The 22,847-nt window shown below is 40.3% G+C and overlaps 1 protein-coding gene across 2 annotated transcripts in view; it reads right to left on the bottom strand.

Moving 5' to 3' along the window:
- Nucleotides 1–1,471: 1,471 nt before the first annotated feature.
- Nucleotides 1,472–22,847, bottom strand: part of LHFPL6 (LHFPL tetraspan subfamily member 6) — a 299,380-nt gene continuing 278,004 nt past the window's right edge. For both annotated transcript variants that reach the window (XM_069205483.1, XM_069205484.1), the window contains exon 4: nucleotides 1,472–2,505. In XM_069205483.1, the coding sequence (XP_069061584.1) occupies nucleotides 2,387–2,505 (119 nt within the window). In that variant the 3' untranslated portion in view covers nucleotides 1,472–2,386. The remainder of the gene's footprint in view (nucleotides 2,506–22,847) is intronic.

The following is a 22,847-nucleotide window of genomic DNA, read 5'->3' as shown; positions in this document are numbered from 1 at the left end:
GTTTCTTTCACCTCGATTTCAATATTTTGTTAATTTCAGCTGTTATTTTCTGCAGGAAAAACTTGTAGGGTCTACACAAATGACCCCTTGCTGAATTCAGAATGATGTCTACTTTTCAGAAATGTTTAGCTTTCTGGGATCCAGCATTGGTTTCACACCCATTTCTGTCACTAACTGGAAGGACGCTGAAAGCACAACAAAAATAGAAAAAATGGGGAATGTCCCAGTAAAATGCCAAAATTGTGTTGAAAAATTGGGTTTTCTGATTCAAGTCTGCCTGTTCCTGCAAGCTGGGAAGATGGTGCTTTTAGCAACACAAACCCTTTGTTGATGCCATCTTCAGGGAAAAAGTCACAAGTCTTCTTCTGCAGCCCTTTCCCCCATTTCTTTAAAAAAAAAAAACGAAATATTTGCTGTATTTTGGCTAATTTCTTGGTCTCCTTCTGGGGAACCCACAAACTGTGGGTACCTCTAGAATCCCTAGGATGTTGGAAAAAAAGGACGCAAATTTGGCGTGGGTAGCTTATGTGGACAAAACGTTATGAGGGTCTAAATGTGAACTGCCCCAAATAGCCAAAAAAAAGGCCTGGCACCTGAGGGGGAAAAGGCCTGGCAGCAAAGGGGTTAAAAGTGGTCTATGATTTCAGTAGAATGGTACAATAGTGGAATAGTACAATCTGCTATTGGGTTGTTCGCCTAGTCACTATAGGGCTAGGTAACCAACATACAAGGACAAGATTACAGCAGTTAGAAGTTTGCCAATGAAAAGAGCTCTGCTGCCTCTGGCATGCTTTAGGTCCTTTTTCGTCTGAGTGTATTGAGTTCTGGAAACTGTATGTGTATGTAAAAACGAGTGGAATCCGAATACTTGGTCATAATGGAGGAAGTTGAGTACATTATCAGCCTAACAGTAATTTCCACAAAAAAATGAAGTCCATAGCAGTCTGTCACTGTATGGCGATAAAATGTAGGGTTACACAACGTGTATTGATCTGTAGCTACTAAGAGTAACTTATTTTGTACTTAACAGGAATCGGGTCTCTTAAGCATGATAACATTAGAGGTGCAGTTGATGAGCAGAATAGGCTTCTTAGGATGTATAGATATGTTTCACTAATCTAAAAATTGTATACACATGCCTTATTTTCTGCTCATATAATTATGGTTCTGTGAAGCTATATCTTAAACTTAAACTTGCTCTTAAGGTATAGGGTATGAATGACGTGTGAGCTACTGTCTGTTGTTATTTAATATACCAATTTAAATTTAACAAAACTTTTCTCTATTACGTTTAGCAGTTTATGCCAATTCTCAAAAATAATTTGATGTGAATTACTAGATCATTATTTATTCTTCATCTTAATTTTGTGATTTGAGAATGTGTGATGTATTAAGTACATGTTGATTTTTTGAAAAGTTTCTTCTAAGTCAGTACATGCTTTCAGAAGTCGCATAACAGATTCAACTCCAATTAAACCAAGAAAGCGTTTATTTACATAAGGTTTTTCAATTCCAAACATCAAATATTATTTTGCAGCAACAGAACGAGTATCGAAATAAAAAATAATACAGAGTAATACAACTATAATTGCTAACGTAGGCCACAAGTTCTTCACCTGGAACAGGTTCCTACTCCTCTTAAGAAACCCACAGCATTCAATAATATCAAACTAGCACTGACATTCTGGAGAGAGAACCAAGTTATTGCATTAACAGTTACAGAGGTAACAGCTATATAGTTGTCAAGGACAATATTGCATTGTTTTAATAATGCAGGAAATCATTTTGAATTAGCATACTGAATACATGAATAAATGCTTGGAAATGCTCAAAAAGGAAGTACATAGACACTGAATACAAAATACTGTTATGGTGGCCTGTTGGTCCATTTATTGATAAAGGCTTCAGAACGTAATAACACTGGTGTTTAAAGAAATTAAAAAGTTAAACTAAAAAATGCATCAATATATTTTTACTGCATTAATTCTGTGCCATTTTCATGGGTATGTGATTATGTGTGCTTACTTTCAGAAGTGTACCGTGAATGAGTAACGGCTAGAATAATGCCTAACTGAGCCTATTAAGGTAAGGCCCATCCTCATCTCATAGGCTTATTCTCTTTATCTGCTCCCACTTACAGGGATATTTCCCTGATGAGGACCAGCAATGATCTGTTGGTTAGGACTTCTCCCTCTGAAGATGGTGTTTTGGTCCATCATTGCTGGCTACCCATGCTCCCACCCTCAGTGTGGCATTGCATTCCCACTTTTTCTCAATCTCAAACTAACTCTGGGAGACAGGAGCAATGGGCTGTCATTGATAACGCAGCGACAGTCTCTTAGAGCCCATTTGAAAATAAGTCTCTTTGACTATGCCATGTGGTCCTTCAGTAAGGGTACTGCTTCTGTTTCTTTCCTGAGAAACACGCCAGCCAGGTGCAAACCAGCATTGCTGCAGCAGCTCCTCCACCCGTGCAGTAGTAAGCCCAGCCAATTTTACAAGTACCTGAAACAAATGAAACATGTCATGAATGTAAGAGTTATACTTAAACAATACTTCTTCATTTGCATGTTGGGTGCATTCAGTTTAAATTTCCACAGCAAAATTTCATTTGAAAAGAATGCAAGTGTTTTGCTAAATACTATAGTACATTTTTTTGAGATTACGAGTTCTTTTTCTTATGTCATTTGAAAACAAATCTATAATTGTTGTGTGGACATCAGAGATTTTCGACATATTTGCCTTGCCATGATATGTTCTATATACATACAGTCTGGAATTTATTGCAGTCAAGTGGAAGGGCAATCGAAACCCAAGAGTACCCCTTCAAAATCGGAAAGTCCTAAAGTCCAAGTCCAAGTCCGCCAGCATATAACCGTCTTCAAGCATCAGAGCAATATCCTATCTCTGTTTATTCCATAGTAGTAAGACAGCAACCTAGAAACCTATTAGCTCCTTTCTCATTGCTGTCCTGCCACTGATAGACCAATCATTCACCACACTTTTCAGGGAAGTACCACCTGTGGGACTTACGGTTCATGCTGGGGTACTATATACATTAGTATGAGTTAAAGTTCTCTTTATTTGAGAAGATCATCTCCTGTCTCTTTAAATATGCAGTGCACTTTGAGTTGCCTCTACTCATACCATAGTGTCTGGGGTTAAAAGGTGCTTTGATGTACCACTGTTTTCTCTATAACTTTTGTGCTTTTGAAATGTGAGGACCCATGGATTAAAACTACTGCAGCATTTTCAGATGCTGTTAACCCTGCCCTCATCCGAGTTAGGTATGCAAAATGGAACAGATTCAGCATTGTTCTGCCAATCTACTCTACGTACAGTCATATATCTTGAGTTATAAGTTTAAGCGTGGGATCAAACCATGTTACTAACAGTAATTTTTACTGCTGCCTCTAGAGTGTGAATGCTGACACATTACTGTGACAAACCTAGTTAAGGGGAGAGCACCAACAGCTAAAGCCACATCCTTAGGACCACGTGTGGTAGGTACTGGTCTGCAATTGAGGAAAGTCAAGGTATCCACCTATTACGCGTTTTCTCAACATAGAGAGGTTAGGTTAGGAGAGCTTCTGCTACACTTCCACAGCCCCATTCTCTGAGTATTCCATGCATGTTTACAGTTGGAACCTAAACCCAAAAAGCCTTCCCTCCATCACATTTAAAGTATGCTTTGGAACCTTAACTTGCCCCCCACACCACAGGCTTCAGACAAGCCTTTTAAATACTCTTGTTTTGCTCCAGTTACTCCATAGTCTGCATAGGATTGCTTCAGATCAAGCAATGCTGCTAAATCCCAGCTATCCCGTACACTGTGCATCAATGCCCTCCTCCCACATTTGCTACTAATGGGAGGCAATGGAAAGATCAGATCTAAAAAAAAAGGGAAATATTGAAATTTGACATTTCAAAGCGTTTTTCTTCTCATGAAAGGTAAATGAATAGTTCGACTTTCAAAAATGAAGTATGTGACTGATGTTCCTAAATGTTCCCATCTAATTCGACCTCTGCTGATGTCTTACGTTTTGTTTACAGGTTGGTTCAGGGTGACACACACCTTATTGTGGTAATGTGATGCATATACAGCGGTTCTTCTTTGCCTTAAATGTAAAAGTTTATATAGCACATCAATAATATCAAGCACACGAGAATAATAACTTAGTTGATTGAACAATGGAATTAATAGAACCATGTTGGTAACAGAGCAGGCGCTTTCTTACGTTAGTTACATCCTGCAGTTTCAGAAAGGCTCAAACCCACACTTAGTTTTATTTTAGAATTATGAAGAATAATGTGCCTATCTGTTCACAATCTGACTATAAAGATGGAAAGCTTGAGCACTGTCTATGCATACTTGAGTGGTATAATTCATATTTCATTTCTGCCTTAAGAAGGTTTGACATAAATATTATCTTATTTGTTAAAACATCTCATGTCAAGCTCAAGTTCAATAATCTGAAAAATATTTGTTTTAATATATCTTATATGTTGTTTATATAGCACTAATGCTGTCAACATGCTGCTTCTAAGTTCATTTCAAAGGAGAGAGGGCTTCAAGAAATACAGAAGTGAGATAGACAGTTATAACAGTGAAAAATGTTAGCAAGGCCGGCACTGGGTCTAAGTTGGTCAGCTGCTGTTGTGAAGTTTATCAGTTGTCGTTTTTAAGAATGTTATGGTTGTCTCAAACTTACATTTGATGTTGGGCAAGGTCTTTGAATATAGTAGCACAGCAGCTTCAAAATCACATGGGTAGTGACAATTTACTACAAGTATACCAACTAGTCATCCACCTTCATCCCAATATTAAAACCGCAAATTTACAAGTCATCATTGATGTCCTATGAGTGACAGACACAGGATATTCCTACCTAATTGTGCCCATCAAACTCTTGGTGGCCTTTGATAATGCTGCTTAACATTATTTCCTCACAAATGGGCACGTCGGGCACCATTCTCAAAGAAGTCATCCAATTACTTCTAAATGCTAGCAAATGCTAGCAAATGTACAGCTTGATGAAAGAGGACAGAGAAGTTAGAGTATAATTAGATATGTGAATTTCCATCTGAGCACAGAGGGTGACAACCTCCAAGCCAATCAACCCTTAGCCTTTCCCTGCTGTGTCATGGACATTTAGATGTAGGTCTTCAGTATCCTTATGGCTCACGAGGCAGAGAACTGGAAGCACTCAATTTCCAGAGGTGACCTAGTACCACCAGGATGCAAGTGATCACAGCTCCCACCTCCAACCAACTGCTGGGGCTCCCACTTGCAGGGGAGATAACAATGTGGGCCATAGGGAACGAATAGCAAAGCAGGTGTCATCAGATAAATTGGTAGCAGAGAGAGGGGCAGGCCATGTGAGGCTGAATGTGTTTATGTGCATGAATGTACAGGTATAAATGATCAAATCCTGTGAGATTAGGCAACAGTTTGGCTCTCACAATTATGACCGTGAGCTAGTTGCCCCAAAAGGTGAATCCTTAATCACAGGTGATGCCTTGGTTTCTCATTATTCTAAATTTGTCAATCACTAATACAGGAATGAGTCATTGTTTGAATTCTCAAATACTACAAAGTCTCTCTATCGAGAGTGGCATCCAAGAAATGACTCTAGCAATTGGGAAATGTGTTTCTGGGAAGACACCTGGCCCTGACGGCATCCCAGCAGATATTTTAAAATCAAACATTAGTCTGTGATCTCCCTTGCTAACAAATGTTTTTAGTTCTGCGTCGGGCATTATTCCAGACTCCTTGAGGACAGCTATAGTTATCCCTATTTTTAAAAAGGGAGACAGACCCCTGCTATTCTGCTACAGACCAATTTCATTATTGGACTCCAGTGTCAAGATTCTGGGCCCTGTATGTTTGTCCCATCTGGAGAGCTGGGCCAAAGAAAATTATATCTTAATGGAAGTTTAATATGGGTTTAGGCCAGGCATCGGCACTGTTGAGCAGTACCTAAACCTCTACATCATAGCAAGGAAATATATTAATGCTAAAGAAGATCTTTACATCTAGCCTTTATGGATTTATCAAGTGTGTTCAACTGAGTGAACTGCTTGAAGTTATGGGACTTAATGGGACAGATTTGCGTTGAAAAAGAACTTCTTGTTCTCCTAAGGTGCTTACATCAGGACCTAATGGTAAGGGTCCGTTATGGACCCACAGGGGAATGTTTCCCCCATTTTATCTAAACCCAGGGCATTAGATGGGTGTATTTTGTCTCCATTTCTTTTCCTACTTTATATAAATAGGAGCAATAAATATTTAGTGGATAAAGGGAAAGATATGCCACGTACAGGAATACAATAAATACACATTTTAATATATACAGACAACGCAGTCCTTCTTTCCCACTCAGCAAAAGGCCTACTGGTTGTATTAGATTTGTTTTTTATGTACATGGAAGATCTCGACCTGCGGCTAAACCAAATCTTTCAATTACTTGATAATTCAATCTTGCTCATCTTTTAGCTGGCACTCATTACTTACCCTAAAATCCCAACATTTTAGCAGGAACATTGAGGCTATTTTTAGATTTGCAAACAGACTAAGACACAAACCCATTAAAGGATGTTAAACCTATAGAAAAGTAAATGCATCTCAGCAGGGATATTTGGTACAGGGCTATGGGGCTATTGTAACATGGTGATCCTCCAGCATGTAGAAAACCATTTTACTTGTGGACTATTGTCAATGGCTGGTGGCACTGCCACCTTTATATGCCACAAGGAACAAGGGATTCCGTATCTAGAGGATTTAATTGGGCTTATTCCTGATCCTTATTACTTTGGATCAAGAGTTGGAGATCCCTGGAAGCGGGCCTTGTTAGAACTTGTATTTCTCACTGCCTGTCTCTTGAGAGGGTGGACCAGATTCCATTGTTACATATTTGAGGAAACCTTTGTAGACCCTAGGCCTCGCAGATTTATGCTGAAATCCACAGAAGATCACGCTTATATAAAGAAGTAGTGAAACAGCGTTATCTAAATCACTGTATGAATATCGACCTAGAGAGGGCCAAGTGTAAGGAGTCAATTGTAAGATACTTGTCAGTATCAAAAATAAGGAGATTGGAACCTTTTTTAAACTGTATCGCAAACCCTACTCATCGTTTTTATCTTCCCCCTTTTAGACTATGAACACTGCACTTCAATTTTGCTTTCCCCATGCAAGATCCTTAACAACATGATTGACCTCACTGTCCCTGAGATAATGCCTTTAAGCAAAGCACAAGACACTTTACCTTGTTTTGCACTTTGTACTCAGCCTCTCGCTCCTCCATTCTGGTCTCTTTTTACGTAACACAAGCCTGAGACCGTATGACGAGGGGCTTGTGTTTTTGCAGTATCTTGGTTCAATTGAGATTTGTTATGCAATTTTGAATTTTATAAGAGTACCTTTTATTATCAGGAAACACTATGAATTTTTTAATGTTTGTGACACCAGCATGCTTTGTCCACTGATTATGAAGACTTTGGGAATGATTTAGGTATTGGCGGATGAGTTACTCCATCAGAATGGTGAAGGATATCCTGTACACCAAAACCGAAGTCTCATAGGATATAATGGGATTTAGATTTTGGCAGCCGGGATAGCCATCATCGTTGTGAAGGATATCCTGTCTGCAGAAATCTAAATCCCATTGGATATAATGGGATTTCGATTTCAGCAGATGAGATAAACGTCACCATTGTCACAGTGTAACCCGCCCGCCAATATCTAAATCAGGCCCTCTATTTTTCTGTAATTAGTTTTGGTCTGATGATATTTTGCACATTATATCTCTTTCTATGTACTCTATATTTATGTTTTGCTTTTATGGCTTCTGCTGAATAGAGATTATATTGATTTTGACAGGTCAACCCTGGCATACTGGTCATCCTTGTCAACATTTTGGCTCTCCCTGGCACAACAGTGGATCCACTCTTGAGATAATGCTGGCATCGTGGACATGCTTGGTAATGATTATATATATAGCATTGGCATAGTGGTAGAAAATCATTGACATAGTTCTGTTCTTGAAATAGTGGTGGTCCATCTTAGCCGTAGTAAGCATTCCTGAAATCATGATGGGTACAGTTGGTGCAACAATGTCCCATTCCTGAAATAGAGGGCAATCTAGAAACAGTCTTACTGTCTCCAGCATAATGGTCACCTATCATTGACATTGTGGGCATTCTTGGCAACTTGTTCATTACCCCTGGCATAATACTTTTATTGACAAAACACGGCAAGTTACCATGGAAATTTGCATCAACATTTGCCTCTTTCATGGGCTAGTCAGGGTGTTTGCATCTAATTAGTGTATCCGAGCACAGAAAAGACTCCGGCCCTTACTCTGAGTGTGGTGGTCTTAAGAACGCCACACCCACGGTAGCGGTCTTATCGCTGGGGACCCAGCATTAAGGACCGCCACATTACGAGTTGTGGGGTTTGGCCAAAGCCACAAACTGCCACAACGCCGCCCGGCCCGCTGGTGTGGTCGCACCGACGCAACCAGCGGTGACCTCTTCCAGGCCAGTGGCAGACCTAAGGCCGCCGGCTGTATTATGAGGCAGCATACCACCAAACTTTTCGCAGCAGTCGCCCCGCTATCAAAAACCTGGTGGTAATGCACCCAGCAACAGGAATCCCCATTCCTGTCACCGGCACATGCACGTCCACACATCCACACACATGCACACACCCTCCACCCATCCACACACTTCCAAACACCCCCACCACCCAACCGCACACATCCATAGTAACATTCTCACTCACTTGCACGCATACGCACACACACACCTCCACTCACTCGCGGACTTGTGATTTATTCTTGTTGTTCATTACGAATCAATTTTATGAATTTCAAAACAAATATGTTTATTTCAAATTATGTGTAACAACAGTAGGATGTCATCAGATGGCATCATTACACTTAGTTGAATTCATGTAAACATCATGCCCTCGACGAGCATAATAAAGTGACATAGAGTGCAGTGACATAGAGTGCAATGTTGTAGAGTGGCATAGTGTGCACTGGCTAGAGTGCAGTGGCATAAAATGTTGAAGAGTACAGGATAGTGGCATAGAGTGCAGTGGTACAGAGTAGTTGGCTCAGAATGCAGTGGCGTGGAGTGCATTGGTTTTGAGTAAATTGGTGTAGAGTACATTGGGAAGAGTGCACTGGTTTAGAGTAGACTGGCATAGAACACAATGACATAGAATGGTTTAGAGGGGTGCAGCATAAAATAGAGTGTCATATGGTGAAGTGGTGTAAGGTAGATTGTTTCAGAGTAGAGTGAAGTGGCGTAGAGTGTAGTGCTGCAGGGTAGATTGAAGTGGAGTAGCACAGAGTAGTGGTGTAGACTGCATTGTCATAGAGTGGAGTGGTGCAGAGTAGAGTGGAATGGCCTAGACTGGAGTGGTGTAGAGTGCAGTGGTGAAAAGTGCGGTGGTGCATAGTAAAGTAGAGTGCACTGGCTTAGAGTACAGTGGTGCAGAGTAGAGTACAGAGGTAAGGAATAAAGTGATAAAGTGCCATAGAGTGCAGCGGTGTAGAGTGCAGTGGTACATAGTAGATTAGGATGGCATAGAGTGACATACAGTAGAGTGGTCCAGTGGCATAGAGTGCAGTGGAGAAGAGTAGAGTGGTGCAGAGTAGAGTGGCAAAGAGGTCAGTGGCAGAGAGCACAGTGCTGCAGAGTAGAGTATTGTAGGGTACTGTGGAACAGAGATAGAGCAGATTATATTCTTGTTTCCTTGATGCCTGATTGTCCTTGTGTGACTGTACCTGTTGCATAATAGAAAGAGTGACATGTAAATGCATGTGCAAAAAGTAGGGTCGGGAGAAGGAGATGTGTGCTAAAATGTTATGAAATATTACTGATGAAGATTTGTTGTTGTTTCAAAAGAACACACTGGCGTAGGTTAGAGGTGGTAACACAAGTAGGTCAAATCTATTTTAGATAAAGGCTGAAGTTAAGGGGACATCAGGTCTCCTTTTGATCCAGTCTGATCCTGGCCGGGTGCTGTCTGGAGGCTCACAGTTAGATGCAAATGAAAAGGAGAGGAAAGAAAGCCTCAGAGCTTGTTATCACTTCACAGGTGCATAAGAGAGGCATGTTTTTGGCTTTGTTCAGTACCTGTTTATAAGAGAAATGAATGTACTGTAAGATGTGGTGTTGTGTCTAATTATCTGCACAAGAAACAATGTAAATACCAATATTTCATTTATTGTATAGTGCTGCTAATTCCAGTGCAGGGTGTCAGAGTGCTTTACATAACATACATATTACCTATCTAGCTAAATTAAAAATCTGTCATCCACATGTTACTTGATGTGCTATTTAAGTGTTATGTGTCATAAATTGAGCCTAGAAGGACAGTAATCTGCATTTCTCTGTCGTATAAATGCTCTCACTTTGAAGTCAGCTGAAAGGAAAGTAAACACTAAGCTACCTGCAAGACACAGCTTGACATTTGACCTCTGTGTTTGAATGCACAGCAAATGTGACAAGAAAAAGATTTAAAAGCCTAGTTACAGAAAGCAAGTTTGTGGAAAAATACAGTAAACATGGTTTAGGCAACAGGAGGGACAAACTGAACCTGGAGAGCCTAAAGCAAATAAAGCCAGAAAATAGAAAGCCAGAAAATGTGAGTTACAAACCACAAAGGCAATGGTAATCAACGGACAGAACGCATTCCTAGGTCAACTTTCTGAAAGTCCCCAAGATGTCTTTAGTGGAGGGCTGCAACCTAAAAAGGCCTTAAAAATTAGGCTCTTCTCTACCCAATGAATCATCTGAGAGTGCTCTCTCTCTGCTAGTTTCTACTTAGTGCAAGATGTCTTCACGTATATGACTGCTTTATAAAACCCAAAACAAAATACAAGCAACCTCTTGGTATACCAAGGTCTGAGAGACACCCCACAAAATGTCTCAGAATGTTCAGAAGCCCAGGGCATTTAGTCAATTTAGTCAATATATGTAAAAATTATAGTGTGGCCGTATTTTTAGGTCGAGGGCGCAAGCCCTCTGGCCTGTTCTAATCTATCTGTGGGCTTTTAACCACGCCCACCACGCGTTTATCACTATCACTCGTTCACGGGCTTGTCTTTCAAAAATCCTTTGTCATCATTGGAAAATGCTTTACGTTTGTCCCTCCTTGGGGCAGTTTTGTTACCGCCTTGGCCATCGACCCTGTTACATGTATAATTGCTCTTTTGCTGATACATTTGACTGCAAGCGAACTTCTTTTTCCTTATGTGTCTTTCCTTCGTGCTCATGCTCATGGAGGCCGTGGCGCTTTGAATCGGCTTGCATATGTCAACTGTTTTACTTTTCATTTTCAATTAGCTCTAACTCGAGCAAAAGCAAGACCCATTGCATTGCAAATGCTTGTTCAAAATGTTCTCCCTAAAAAAATCCTAATCTTTTACGTCGTACTCAAATGCTTATAAGGAAGGGAGATGTTAATGCCCCACCACTTTACAATTTCACTAACCATTACTACTGGTAAGACATGTCAAATCCGTGAAACCATATAGGCTTTTCTGTTTTCAAAGGTCATAGATGTGTATATATGTACAGCATGAAGCTTCGAACTCCTGAAAATATTTAGGCACTATGAGATCTGTGTGACCAAAGAAATAGCTATCCTGTTAATTCCCTGAGTTACTAACATATAGGCAGTGCTTAATTTGTAAATAACAAGGTGCCGGTGCTCAAAGCTCTCCTCTTAAACACGCGACTGCTGCAATTAAATGTGAGAACACAGAATATTGAGGCAGCGTAATCCTGAAGCCACCTCTGGCCACTTCGTTCGATTTAAAGCCGCTCCCTACCACTTCAGCTCACTTTTGCAGCTTTCTGCTCTCTTCCGTTGTGACGCTTTTTCGTTTTCTCTCCTCCGTCTTTCCCATGTGTGCCCTCAACAATAAGTGCCGGTGCTCAGCACTGGAAACAACAAGCACAAATTAAGCACTGTATATAGGCAATCTAGAGGTTGGCTGTTGGAAGCCAGCATCCATTAGAACTATGTAACCTATGTAATGGAACTGCTGTCTATTTTATGTACACCTACCAACAACTCCGAAGCCGCTTCATTGTATCACTTTTGTTCAGGAAGGGACTTTACGTCATCGAGTGTTATTAAAACTAAACGGTTCGGCAGGGCAATAGGCCCACGTGATCTACCTAAGGGGTGCTGGGCTGATTTAACACATAGAGTGCTCCAGTGCCACCAGAACCCACACTCTCCTGTACCTTTTTCACCCTCCTTCCACAGAGTGCCACGTGGTGGGTTTCTGCAGCAATTGTTTTCGGTTTGCAGCAGTGGACTAAAGGAAAGAAAGGTGCTACCCTCCTTGTCAATAGTATTGGAAAAGTACTTCATGTTACTCTAAATTCTAAAATAATTTACAGTACCTGCTTATCAAAGACAGATACTGGTCGAATAATGTGTATGTTCTGTAGGTGCTACACAATATATTACATCTCACTTTAACTGTAAATATGTGTATTTTGCCAACTTCTGAGTTTGCAAATACATTTTACAGTGACATTTTACAGCATCTCTCTTTATAGTTAGATAGTTATAAAAATAATGTTGCCCTGTTTTCGCTGAGTACTTACTTTGTATTTATATTGCCAAATAGTTTATTTTTGTTTAGAAAGAAACATAAGGTAAAAAGACATAAATCCAGAATGTTTTGCTATGGCATCAAGTGATCGAGAATCAATACCAACTTTCGCCTAATATAAGAGCCTCTTTTTTTCTTCTATCTGGAAAGAATGAATTTTCTTTTAAATCTAACTGCGCTCTCTAAAGAAATACTGATGAAAGAAGAGAATGAACAACAGAAGATAAATCAAAATCACCTGCATTCAGCAGAAACAAGAACGAGTTACACTAATGTGTCAGGCACTCACAGCCAAGGTATAAAGTATAATAACAAAAGCAGCACTTTGAAGTTGCAGGCGTCCCTGCCGAAATCAGTGGGTGCACACAAAAGATGCTGTGTGCTAAATTCAAGCTGTTCTGGCTAAGAACACCAGCGTACTTTAAGGGTGGGTGAGCATTTACACCATTTTCCTCTTGCTAACACCTGCTTTCTCGACTTTGACATCCGAGGAAAAACCTGATGGGTGTGCATAATTGAGCATTTTACATGAATGTATTGTGTCCTGGATTATATGTCCGCCATTGTTGTCTACACTCTGATTATTTCCGAGCTTCCCAAAGAAATCACATCGTGAAGAAGGAACAGGCAAACAAACGAAAATGAACGTCCTGTTGTCACCTGCCAATGTTTGTCTTCCAAGTGCCATACAGTAACAATTTTTAGGACGTCATCACATGCGTACCTCCTGGAATATGGGTTACTGAATGCTATGTTTTGTTGGAAAGTTAGTTTATTGTTGTTATGTTACATTGGTGTAGCTCCCCAAGTTGCGTTCACACCACAGGTTACTCAAGATACTGTGAAACCATCTTCAGTACATCACGATGGTAATATATCACAACATGGGATGAGATTTAGAAGCCTTGTGAATGCTAGATGATTCTACCTCGACTCAATATGAGTGGGAGTCGATTCTACCACGACCCATATAACAGAAAATATAGACGAGAAATATGTGTTCGAGGATTTCATCCCCACTAAATAGCTTCTAAGATATGGATTAACTGATCAGAAGAACTTTTCATTGAGCTAAACATCACTGTTCGTGCACTGTTCCTACGGGGACACACAAGTGAAATAGGCTCGGTTCAAATCTACATCATGGGTGAGCTCTCGTATTACCTATTACCATCATTAGGTCAATGTTTTTCTAGGATTCAGGAATTGGCAGGTGGGAGACAGCCACGAGCTGGGTACCATTTCTGGATAACGATAGTCTTACAACCAATATAAAAATTAAGAAGCATTAGATGAGTGAGGTGCCCATCTAGGTTGATTTGTACCTGATGATGGGATTTAAAATTGGGGAACGTTTGGGGAAAATAGCAATATAAAGAATGAATATAAACAGATAGGAACTTGAAATGTAATACAAACGTATTGCTGTTTCTACACTCTCCTTCTGATACAGGCAGGCTGAACGAGCCAGAGGATGTTCTCTGAGTGTTGGAGGTGTCCTGTCAAAATGTTAGATGAGTTTTGGGGATCAGCACCTGAAACACTGTTTTGCATCCTCGTTTGGTAAGAATGACTTCCCTCTGCAAATCAAAGTAGTCAGATGATGACAATGCTACCTAGGTGCGATCCGAAGCATTAAATTATGTAACAGAGCTGACCAAATAATGTGTCAGGATTTACTTAATTATGTGTCAAGAAAAGGGAAATTATGTGGCGTGATGAAACACATTTTGTGATAGCATTACTTCATTATTTTGTCATTTTAGCACATGTTACACTATATGGGCAAAAGTTTCATCTCATTAGTATCAGTTTAATACACTAATGCACAGATGAGCAACAGAACGGTGATCAGTCAATCTTTGTGAATGGTCTTCCACTGCGCTGTAACAAACAATGGGTTTTTAGTAGCTTTGTATCTATTTAGGCTAAAATATATTTTTACTAAAACCTGCAGATTATGCAACAGATGATGGACTATGCAGCAAATGCTGCAAATCTATAAATATAATGAAATCTCAATGGCATCAAAATCTCATAATTCCAGTGTCTCTAAGCATAGGTAGCTAATAATAAATAATGCAGAACATTTAGCACTGTTGACAAGACATGGGTTGAAGCTAAACCAGATGAATTTCACTGATCCATTCAGGTATCTGGTTTGTATTCTGATACTGGGAATGAGAACAAGCTTTGGCTTGGTTGTGTTAATTTTGAACTAGTTTTTGGGCATCCACATGTTCATGATTATGGCATACCTCTTCAGCCGGGCAACGTGACCACCAGATAAGGCTCCTGAGTATATAGTGTGGGTATCATACCACAGTTACCGTATGATTTCTGTTGCAGTGACTCAGACCATGTTTGGGTCAGATACATGCATGTGAAAAAGTCTCCTACATTGTTGGTATCTATCAAATGATAATATAATAATTTTCCCCATAGGGATTGTTTTAATTTAGTAGTATGTGCATATAGATATAACCTATAATGACAATGCTGGGAACATGATTCTTCTGTAAGACTTGCTGATATGAAGAATGATGCTTTCGGTGGCAGCAATATCTCAGTCTCTGTGGTCTCCACAGACGGGTCTGACATGAACTTTCAGCATTGCTCTTGAAATTCACATGTACTTCCTTACTTAGCCGCAAACAGTCCTGAAAATGGATCTCTGGTCACAGCCCTTTATAAGATCATTCAGTCCATGATCAGCCTGCATGTTGCTCACCTGAAACCTCTACCTTCCTCGCCTTACCTTTACTTTGTATCTTTCTCAATTTGCTGACAAGTTGGTCTGGTTTACATAGGCAAGGCCAAAATGACAATATTCAGGTAACCTTATTTATTTACTTATTTTTCCTTTATTACTTAGCAATCATTGTAAATGCCTGTGTCCAGTTTCTTAGAAAGTATCTGATTAAGCAGTGGCACAGGGAAGTGGCAAGAATATATCTTGTAGCTTATTTAGATCTCTGTCTGTATCCCTTACAAAATTGTGCCATATACATATATTGATCAATGTTTATTGTGAGGTTAAGCATGTATATTATCACTATGTTTCTAGGTGACCCTTACATCATAACTATTTTGCACACAAGGCTCCGCTTAAGCTTATTAACATTCTCTGAAATATTGGGATCAGGAAAATAATTATTTGAAATGGCAGAAAGATGGTAGTATCAAAATACCACATTAACGAAGGAGTTCACATGTACTTTTCTATTTCCGATTATCTTTTTTCTCAAAGTATCCTAGAAAAATGCCCCATAAAGGCATAAAGCACAGCAATGTGAGGCTTAGACCAACGTACTGAAACAGTTTGCATTTTGGAAATTCAATGAGAAAAGGATGCTGGACTGACATCGGAATAGAGTTTGATAGAATATTCAGATAGATAGATAGATAGATAGATAGATAGATAGATAGATAGATAGATAGATATGGTCAGAGTTGTTTCTAACCTTTGATCTGTATGATAGATAAACAACTAGACATGTAAAATGTTGCCTGTTGGGCTGGATGCTAAAGACCAAGTAGATATCTGATTGATCTTGGGAAAAAATGCTGTCTAGCAGAACTCAAAAAAGGTTATTCAAGAACATTTGCACCAGTTGTGAGTGCCTCACACAGACAGATGCGCTGATGTAGAATGAAGGTGTTGGGTTGGCAACACCAAAAAGAATTGGGGATCACCCTAAATCCCAATAATCATGAGCAAGTGTTAGTAATTAAAAGATCCATAACAGGCGACCACCTAATTAGTGATAATCTGGGTTTGTTGCAGATCTTTCAGCATAAGATACATATGAAAGCCAATTCAAGACCATTAGTGCATAAAGCTTACAGTGTGTCACATCTATTGGAAAAACCTTAAAAAAGGAACTCAGCCTGCTTACTCAACTAGGTATAATTCAAGCTATTAATTGTTCAGAGTGGCTTGTCCCAGTACTGGCAATCATCACTACATGTGGACTTGCGGGACCGCAATGCCAACATATGGGAGGAAAGGCTTCCCTTGCCAAGGATAAATAAGATGCTACGTACAACAGGTCAAGCATCATGTTTCAGCGTCATAGGTTTATACATTTTGGTATGGTAAGCCACCAACAAGGGAATAATTAAATTAAAAAAACATTTAAATTAGTTGTGTATGTCCTAGAGTGACATTGTATGTAAATTGTTATGAATTTAAAACAGTAAAGTGTCGAATGAATCACAAAGACAGGCATGTATGCTTTTTAAATACAACAAATTATTTATGAGATTCAATCAGAAAATATATAATGGGGATCAAAGACAATGATAACAAATAGTACATTGATAATGTGTTGTTCAAAACAGCTTTAAATATTGTGCCTAAACATTTTTCAATGTAATGAAGATGCACTCTCTTGTGAAAACTTATGACTGTCCCTCTTGGTGTTAACACAAAACTTGTGAAGGTAAAAAATCATCCGAAGGAGAGATAGGCTGTTTGTTGATGTTTTAGTATCATACGGTGTGAATTCACAAGACCATCTTCAGGAGCACAATGTTTAAAAAAGATGAAGACTTGGCTATTGTAATCGTCTATATGCAGGATCTTTCAAACTGCTACTCCATAAACTCCAGATGGTACAACATGCCTCCCCAAGACTGGTACAGAAACACCCCAGATGGAGTTCTGCCTTCGCAGCCCTGAAAAGTCTACATTGGCTACCAATTCATCAGAGGATCCTTTTCAAGATCCTCTTGTTGGCTTTCAGGGCGTTAAAGTCCATCGGACCCAAATACCTCACCACCCATTTCACGCATTACAAAACACAAAGCTTGCTGAGATCATGCCACTCCAATCTCCTAAAGCTCCCACCCTTTAGACTTAAGACCTCAGATGGAAAGTCCTTCATGGTACTAAGCACCAAAGCCTTTAACCAATTCTCAAGCTCTCTGCGCTTTGTGAACTCCAAAGCCACATTCAAAAAGAACTAGAAGACCTGCCTCTTCATGGCCCCTGACTTGCTCTGTTACTCTTTAATTTATACACTTTGCCGATCTCTCCCTATCTTTTCTAGTGCTTGCCCAGATGGGATTATAGGGGTTCTAATCTCAGCACCAAGATGATTAACTGTGAGTGCCAGTGCACTCTATGAGCTTGATATTAATTCATTCATTATAAACTATAAACCTACTTGTTTATTATGAAGAGAGCAGAAAACAGTACCTGTGTATTTCTAAATAGATTATTCTTTTATACATTTTTTGTTTTAGAGTTGAGTATGACCCAGGACAACATAATTTAACAGCAGACCTCATATCATGAGCTCCTTTAGAAGTGGAAGACAGGTATGAATTAAGTGAATATCTAGTTCTTGAGGTAACTAGCACAGCTATATTTGTTGTTGAATGGAAATAATTTACCACAAAGACACCATTTTAAATCAGCTCAAAAAGTTGTTAGTCCAACGTTGTCCCTCTAAGTGTAGGGTACTTAGTGATGCATGGAAAAGCTATTGGGAGGTCAGGAAGGTATTTAACATTATTGGAGATATGATTTTGAAGAAGGGCAAGGTTATACCTCCGACAGAGTTAAGCAATAAGATTATAGACCTGGCACACAAATTTACCCTAGGCAGAAGCATGACTAAAACAAGACAAAGATACCATTGTTGGTTCCCTAAAATGGACACTGTTGTTGAAACTAAAGTGAGAGATTGTTATATCTGTGCGTGTATTGAAAAATCTAAATTAAACCATAGCACACCTCTAGCTCCAGGTCAAGTTCCAGAAAAAGCATGGTGCAAGATAGCATTAGACATTATTGCACCCATTAATAAGAAATGTGTTTCATGTGGTTCATACTGACTATTATTCACACTGGATACAAACTAAAATGGTAAATGATACCATAATGGAGGTACTAATTGGTTTTCTCAGAGATGTGTTTTCCGCTGGGAATGTTCCTTCTGTATTGGTCATGGAAAATGGGGTTCAATTTACCTCATATGCTATGAAAGAGTTTGTAACCAATCTTAACCAATCTTTCTATTTTGCACCAGAAAGCTGACTTGTATTATCCTCAGGCAAATGGTTTGGTTGAGAGAACCAACAGGATGATAAAAGATTGTATCCAACTTGCTTGTGTAAATGGTCCTCCAGTTGACATAGCTATCCAAGATATGTTATAGCATACCACACTAGTCCTAATGTTGTCACAGGTTTTCCACATTTTGACTTACTTAGGGGCAGGTCATCTTGCTCTAAACTATGCCTGAGTTGGTTGGGAGGGGTGTTCCCAAAAATGTGGATAAAACAGGTATCAAGAACAAGACTATAAAACATCAACAAATGAACAAGGCATGGTATGATAAGAAAGATAGGGTGAAGTAGCAAGGTTGGGAGAAAGGTGATAATGTTATGGTTAGAAGACCTATGCCTCAGGATGGAGAAGAAAATAACATTTCCAAACCTATATTTATTACCAAAGTTAAATGCAAAATTGTGGTAATGGACAATGGTCAGATGTGAAGCAAAAATAGGCTGGTAAATAGCCCTGGCAACATGTTTGACCACGGGAAGTAAACACCACAGACAACAGACAACTTTGGAAGAGACACTTGTACAAACAGACATAGGAATGCCTCGTGTTGGCAGAATGATTTTTGTATGGTACAATGTTTATAAATTCATGTAAAGTTGCTGTTCCATTACATTAGGGCATGTGTTATATTATGAGACAATCTTTTCTGAGTCCCCCAAACCCCATCCTATAGTGGAACATTTTGACAGGTTAGAATGTTTAGGTTGTGAGGAACATTTCTGTCAGCGAGATCCTGAGAGACAGTGAATAGAGAAGTGTTTTACATACCACAGTGTTGCGTTCTCATTACAAAACCCATTTTAAAACATAGACATAATTGAGTTAAGAAAGATTTAAACTGGTCAAGGTGATGCCTAAGACCCTATCAGTAGTTTCTAACTTTATAAATCAACAGCAAGTGATCACTATGTTAAAGATGTGGAAAAATCTAAGAGAGCTCGTAGCCTCAGGCTACCTCATCAACCAGCTGGTAAACATTGTCAATAACATTGAGTAATGATGTCTCCATCCAATTGCCTGGACCGATTCAAGACAGCAATGGTTCTATAGCTAAAGGAGACCGGCATGGGCTGGAGGCTGACATGATTACCTTCTGTAATAACTTGCTAGTTATCTAGAGGTCTGCAGAAATGGGGTGATAATTGATTGGCTCAAGTGTCAAGACTAGGTAAGCAGAGAGTGATCACTGCTTGCTTCTCAGTGGAGGGAGGATGACGGCATTCTTCTTTGTAATGATGCATTGATGATCATAGCTGTTGGAAATGGCCTTTTTGCAGGGTCACCCCCAAACTTTTTGCCTTCCTCCGTCTCTTTTTCTGATCTCATTTTTGCTGGCATAAGGACTCTGCGCACTTTACCACTGCTAATCAGTGCAAACGTGCATGTGCTCTCTCCTTAAAACATGGTGACATTGGCTCATACCCAATTGGCTTATTTAATTTACTTGTAAGTCCCTAGTCAAGTGCACTACATGTGCCCAGGGCCTGTAAATTAAATGCTACTAGTGGGCTGCAGCACTCGTTGTGCCACCCACATAAGTAGCCCCCTAACCATGTCTCAGGCCTGCCCCTGCAGGGCCTGTGTGTGCAGTTTCACTGCCACTTTGACTTGGCATTTAAAAGTAATTGCCAAACCTTAAACTCCCCTTTTTCTACATATAAGTCACCCCTAAGGTTGGCCATAGGTAGCCCATTGTGCAGGGTGCTATGTAGATAAAAGGCAGGACATGAACATGCATGTTCTATTTGTCCTAGTAGTGTAAAACCCCTAAATTCGTTTTACACTGCTGTGAGACCTGCTCCTTTCATAGGATACAATAAGGGCTACCATCATATACTGTTTGAGTGGAAGATTCTGATCTGTAAGGAGTAACCAGGTCATCTTTAGTATGGCCAGAATGGTAATAGAAAATACTGCTTATTGGTGGAACTGGATTTAAAATTGCTATTCTAGAAATGCCACTTTTAGAAAGTGAGCATTTCTCTACACTTAAATCCTTCTGTGCCTTACAATCCATGTCTGGCTGAGTTAGTTGATTGCTCCTTTGTGCATTTCACTCAGACAACCCCAAACACAGGATGCTCAGTCACACTTGCAAATATTTGCATATTGAATGGGTCTTCCTGGGCTGGGAGGGTGGAGGTCCTGACACTTACATGTCAAAGGACAGTAGCCTGCCCTCACAGAAAGGACTGCCACACCCCCTACTGGGACCCTGGCAGACGGGATGGAACTGAAAGGGGACCTTGTGCACTTCTAAGCCACTCTTTGAAGTCTCCCCCACTTCAAAGGCACATTTGGGTATTAAAGCAGTGTCCCTGGCCCTACTAACTCAGACACTTCTGGACAAGATACCAGTAGAGAAGAATTCCTGAACCAGAACCTGCAACCCGCTAAGAGGAAATGCATGGCTGCCCAAAGGACTCATCTGACTGCTTTTCTGCAAAGGACTGCTGCCTTGCTGTTGCCCTGCTGCCTGGCTTCCCTCTGGCTCTGCTGAGAAGTGCTCTCCAAGGGCTTGGGTAGAGCTTGCCTCTTGTTCCTTGAAGTCTCAGGAACAATAAGACTTCATCCTGCAAACTCCTTGTGCCGTGAAAATTCGACGCACAGTCAACAAGAAACAATGCCCTCCAGCATCGCAGTGAGAAAATTACTGCACGCCGAACCAGAACGATGCAGCCCGGCACCCCGAAGTGGAGATTGATGCAGAGCAGTGTGGCGACCGGAACTTCAGGGCATGGCCCACGGAATCGACGCAAAGCCGAGCTGGAATGACGCAGCCGGACTTCCTGAGAGGAATCGAGGCAAGCACCAGCCCTGCAGGAGAAATTTCCACGCATCGCCCACTGGATCGACGCAGCTCCTGTGACTTCATACTGCGCGCCCAGGATTTCAATGCAACGCATCGTCTCCCGGGCTTCTGAAAACCCCGCAACCCGCATAGGATCCAGGTCAGTGTGCCGGAAATCAACCCAAAGCCTTCCCTGCGTGAAAACTCAATGACGCACCATCTGTGTGCGCTGGAAAAATCGACGCACACCTCCCCGTTTTCCAATCATCTCCTCCTCTGCAGCCCCTGTGGAGAATTGGAATGCAAACCAAGTACTTTGTGCTTGCAAGAGACAATTGTTACTTTCTAAACACTAAAGACTCTTTATATCATTTTCTAAGTGATATTTCCATGTGTACTTATTGAATCTTGAACGTTTTGAGCTACATTTAACCAGATAAATATTCTGTATTTTTCTAAACACTGTGTGGTGTATTTTTGTGGTGTTATACTGTGTTATTGCATGATTTATTGCACAAATACTTTACACATTGTCTTCTAAGTTAAGCCTGACTGCTCAGTGCCAAGCTACCAGAAGGTGGGCACAGGATAATTTGGATTGTGTGTGACTTACCCTGACTAGAGTGAGGTTCCTTGCTGGGACAGGGGGTAACCTAACTGCCAACCAAAGACCCTATTTCTAACAATAGCTATGTAAGGACAAAAAGATTGAGGAAAGCATTCAAATAACAATAATGTTTTTTTTTATTTCTAGGTTGGAAAGACTTAAGACTTCTAATAAGGGTCCTCTGAGGTATGAGGAGAACTAAGGGGTAGTAAACCAGAGGACCTGTGAGATGGGAGGCTCCTGTTGACAGACAACAAGACGACCCATTTGATGTGTCATGAGGATTGTCGAACACCTCCATACAGCCACTTATTTTTTGTACTTTTGATTAACAATAAGAGGACACAGTAGAAGAAAATGTTTTGGAGGTTATAGGAGGAGGTAAATCAGCAGCAGAGATCCTTCTTGACATAACTGAATGGTTATTTGGAGGAATTCTTGGCCAGGCCGATTTTCGAGTTCCAGAAATATTTAGGCCAGCCACTGTGCAGGCAGAAGAGAGGAGTATAAACTGAGGGCAGAGTAAAAGGCACCCACTTGAACTACCTTCGGCCTTGCTGTAGCGTTCTTACGGCTTCCACCCGCTCAACCGGAGCAAGTGGCAGTCTTCCTGAGGTATTTGCAGTTGTGCTTACAAGAGCGCCTCAGATAGGAGATTAGAAAAACGTTTAAGGCTGGTTCTAATCTTTCAGCTTTATGAAAGGTTGAGCCAAGCATGCGTTA

The sequence above is a fragment of the Pleurodeles waltl genome, chromosome 8, assembly GCF_031143425.1.
Source record: "Pleurodeles waltl isolate 20211129_DDA chromosome 8, aPleWal1.hap1.20221129, whole genome shotgun sequence".
Lineage (NCBI taxonomy): Eukaryota > Metazoa > Chordata > Amphibia > Caudata > Salamandridae > Pleurodeles > Pleurodeles waltl.
Note: the sequence above shows the minus strand (reverse complement) of the source record. Positions and strands in the feature narration are given on the sequence as shown.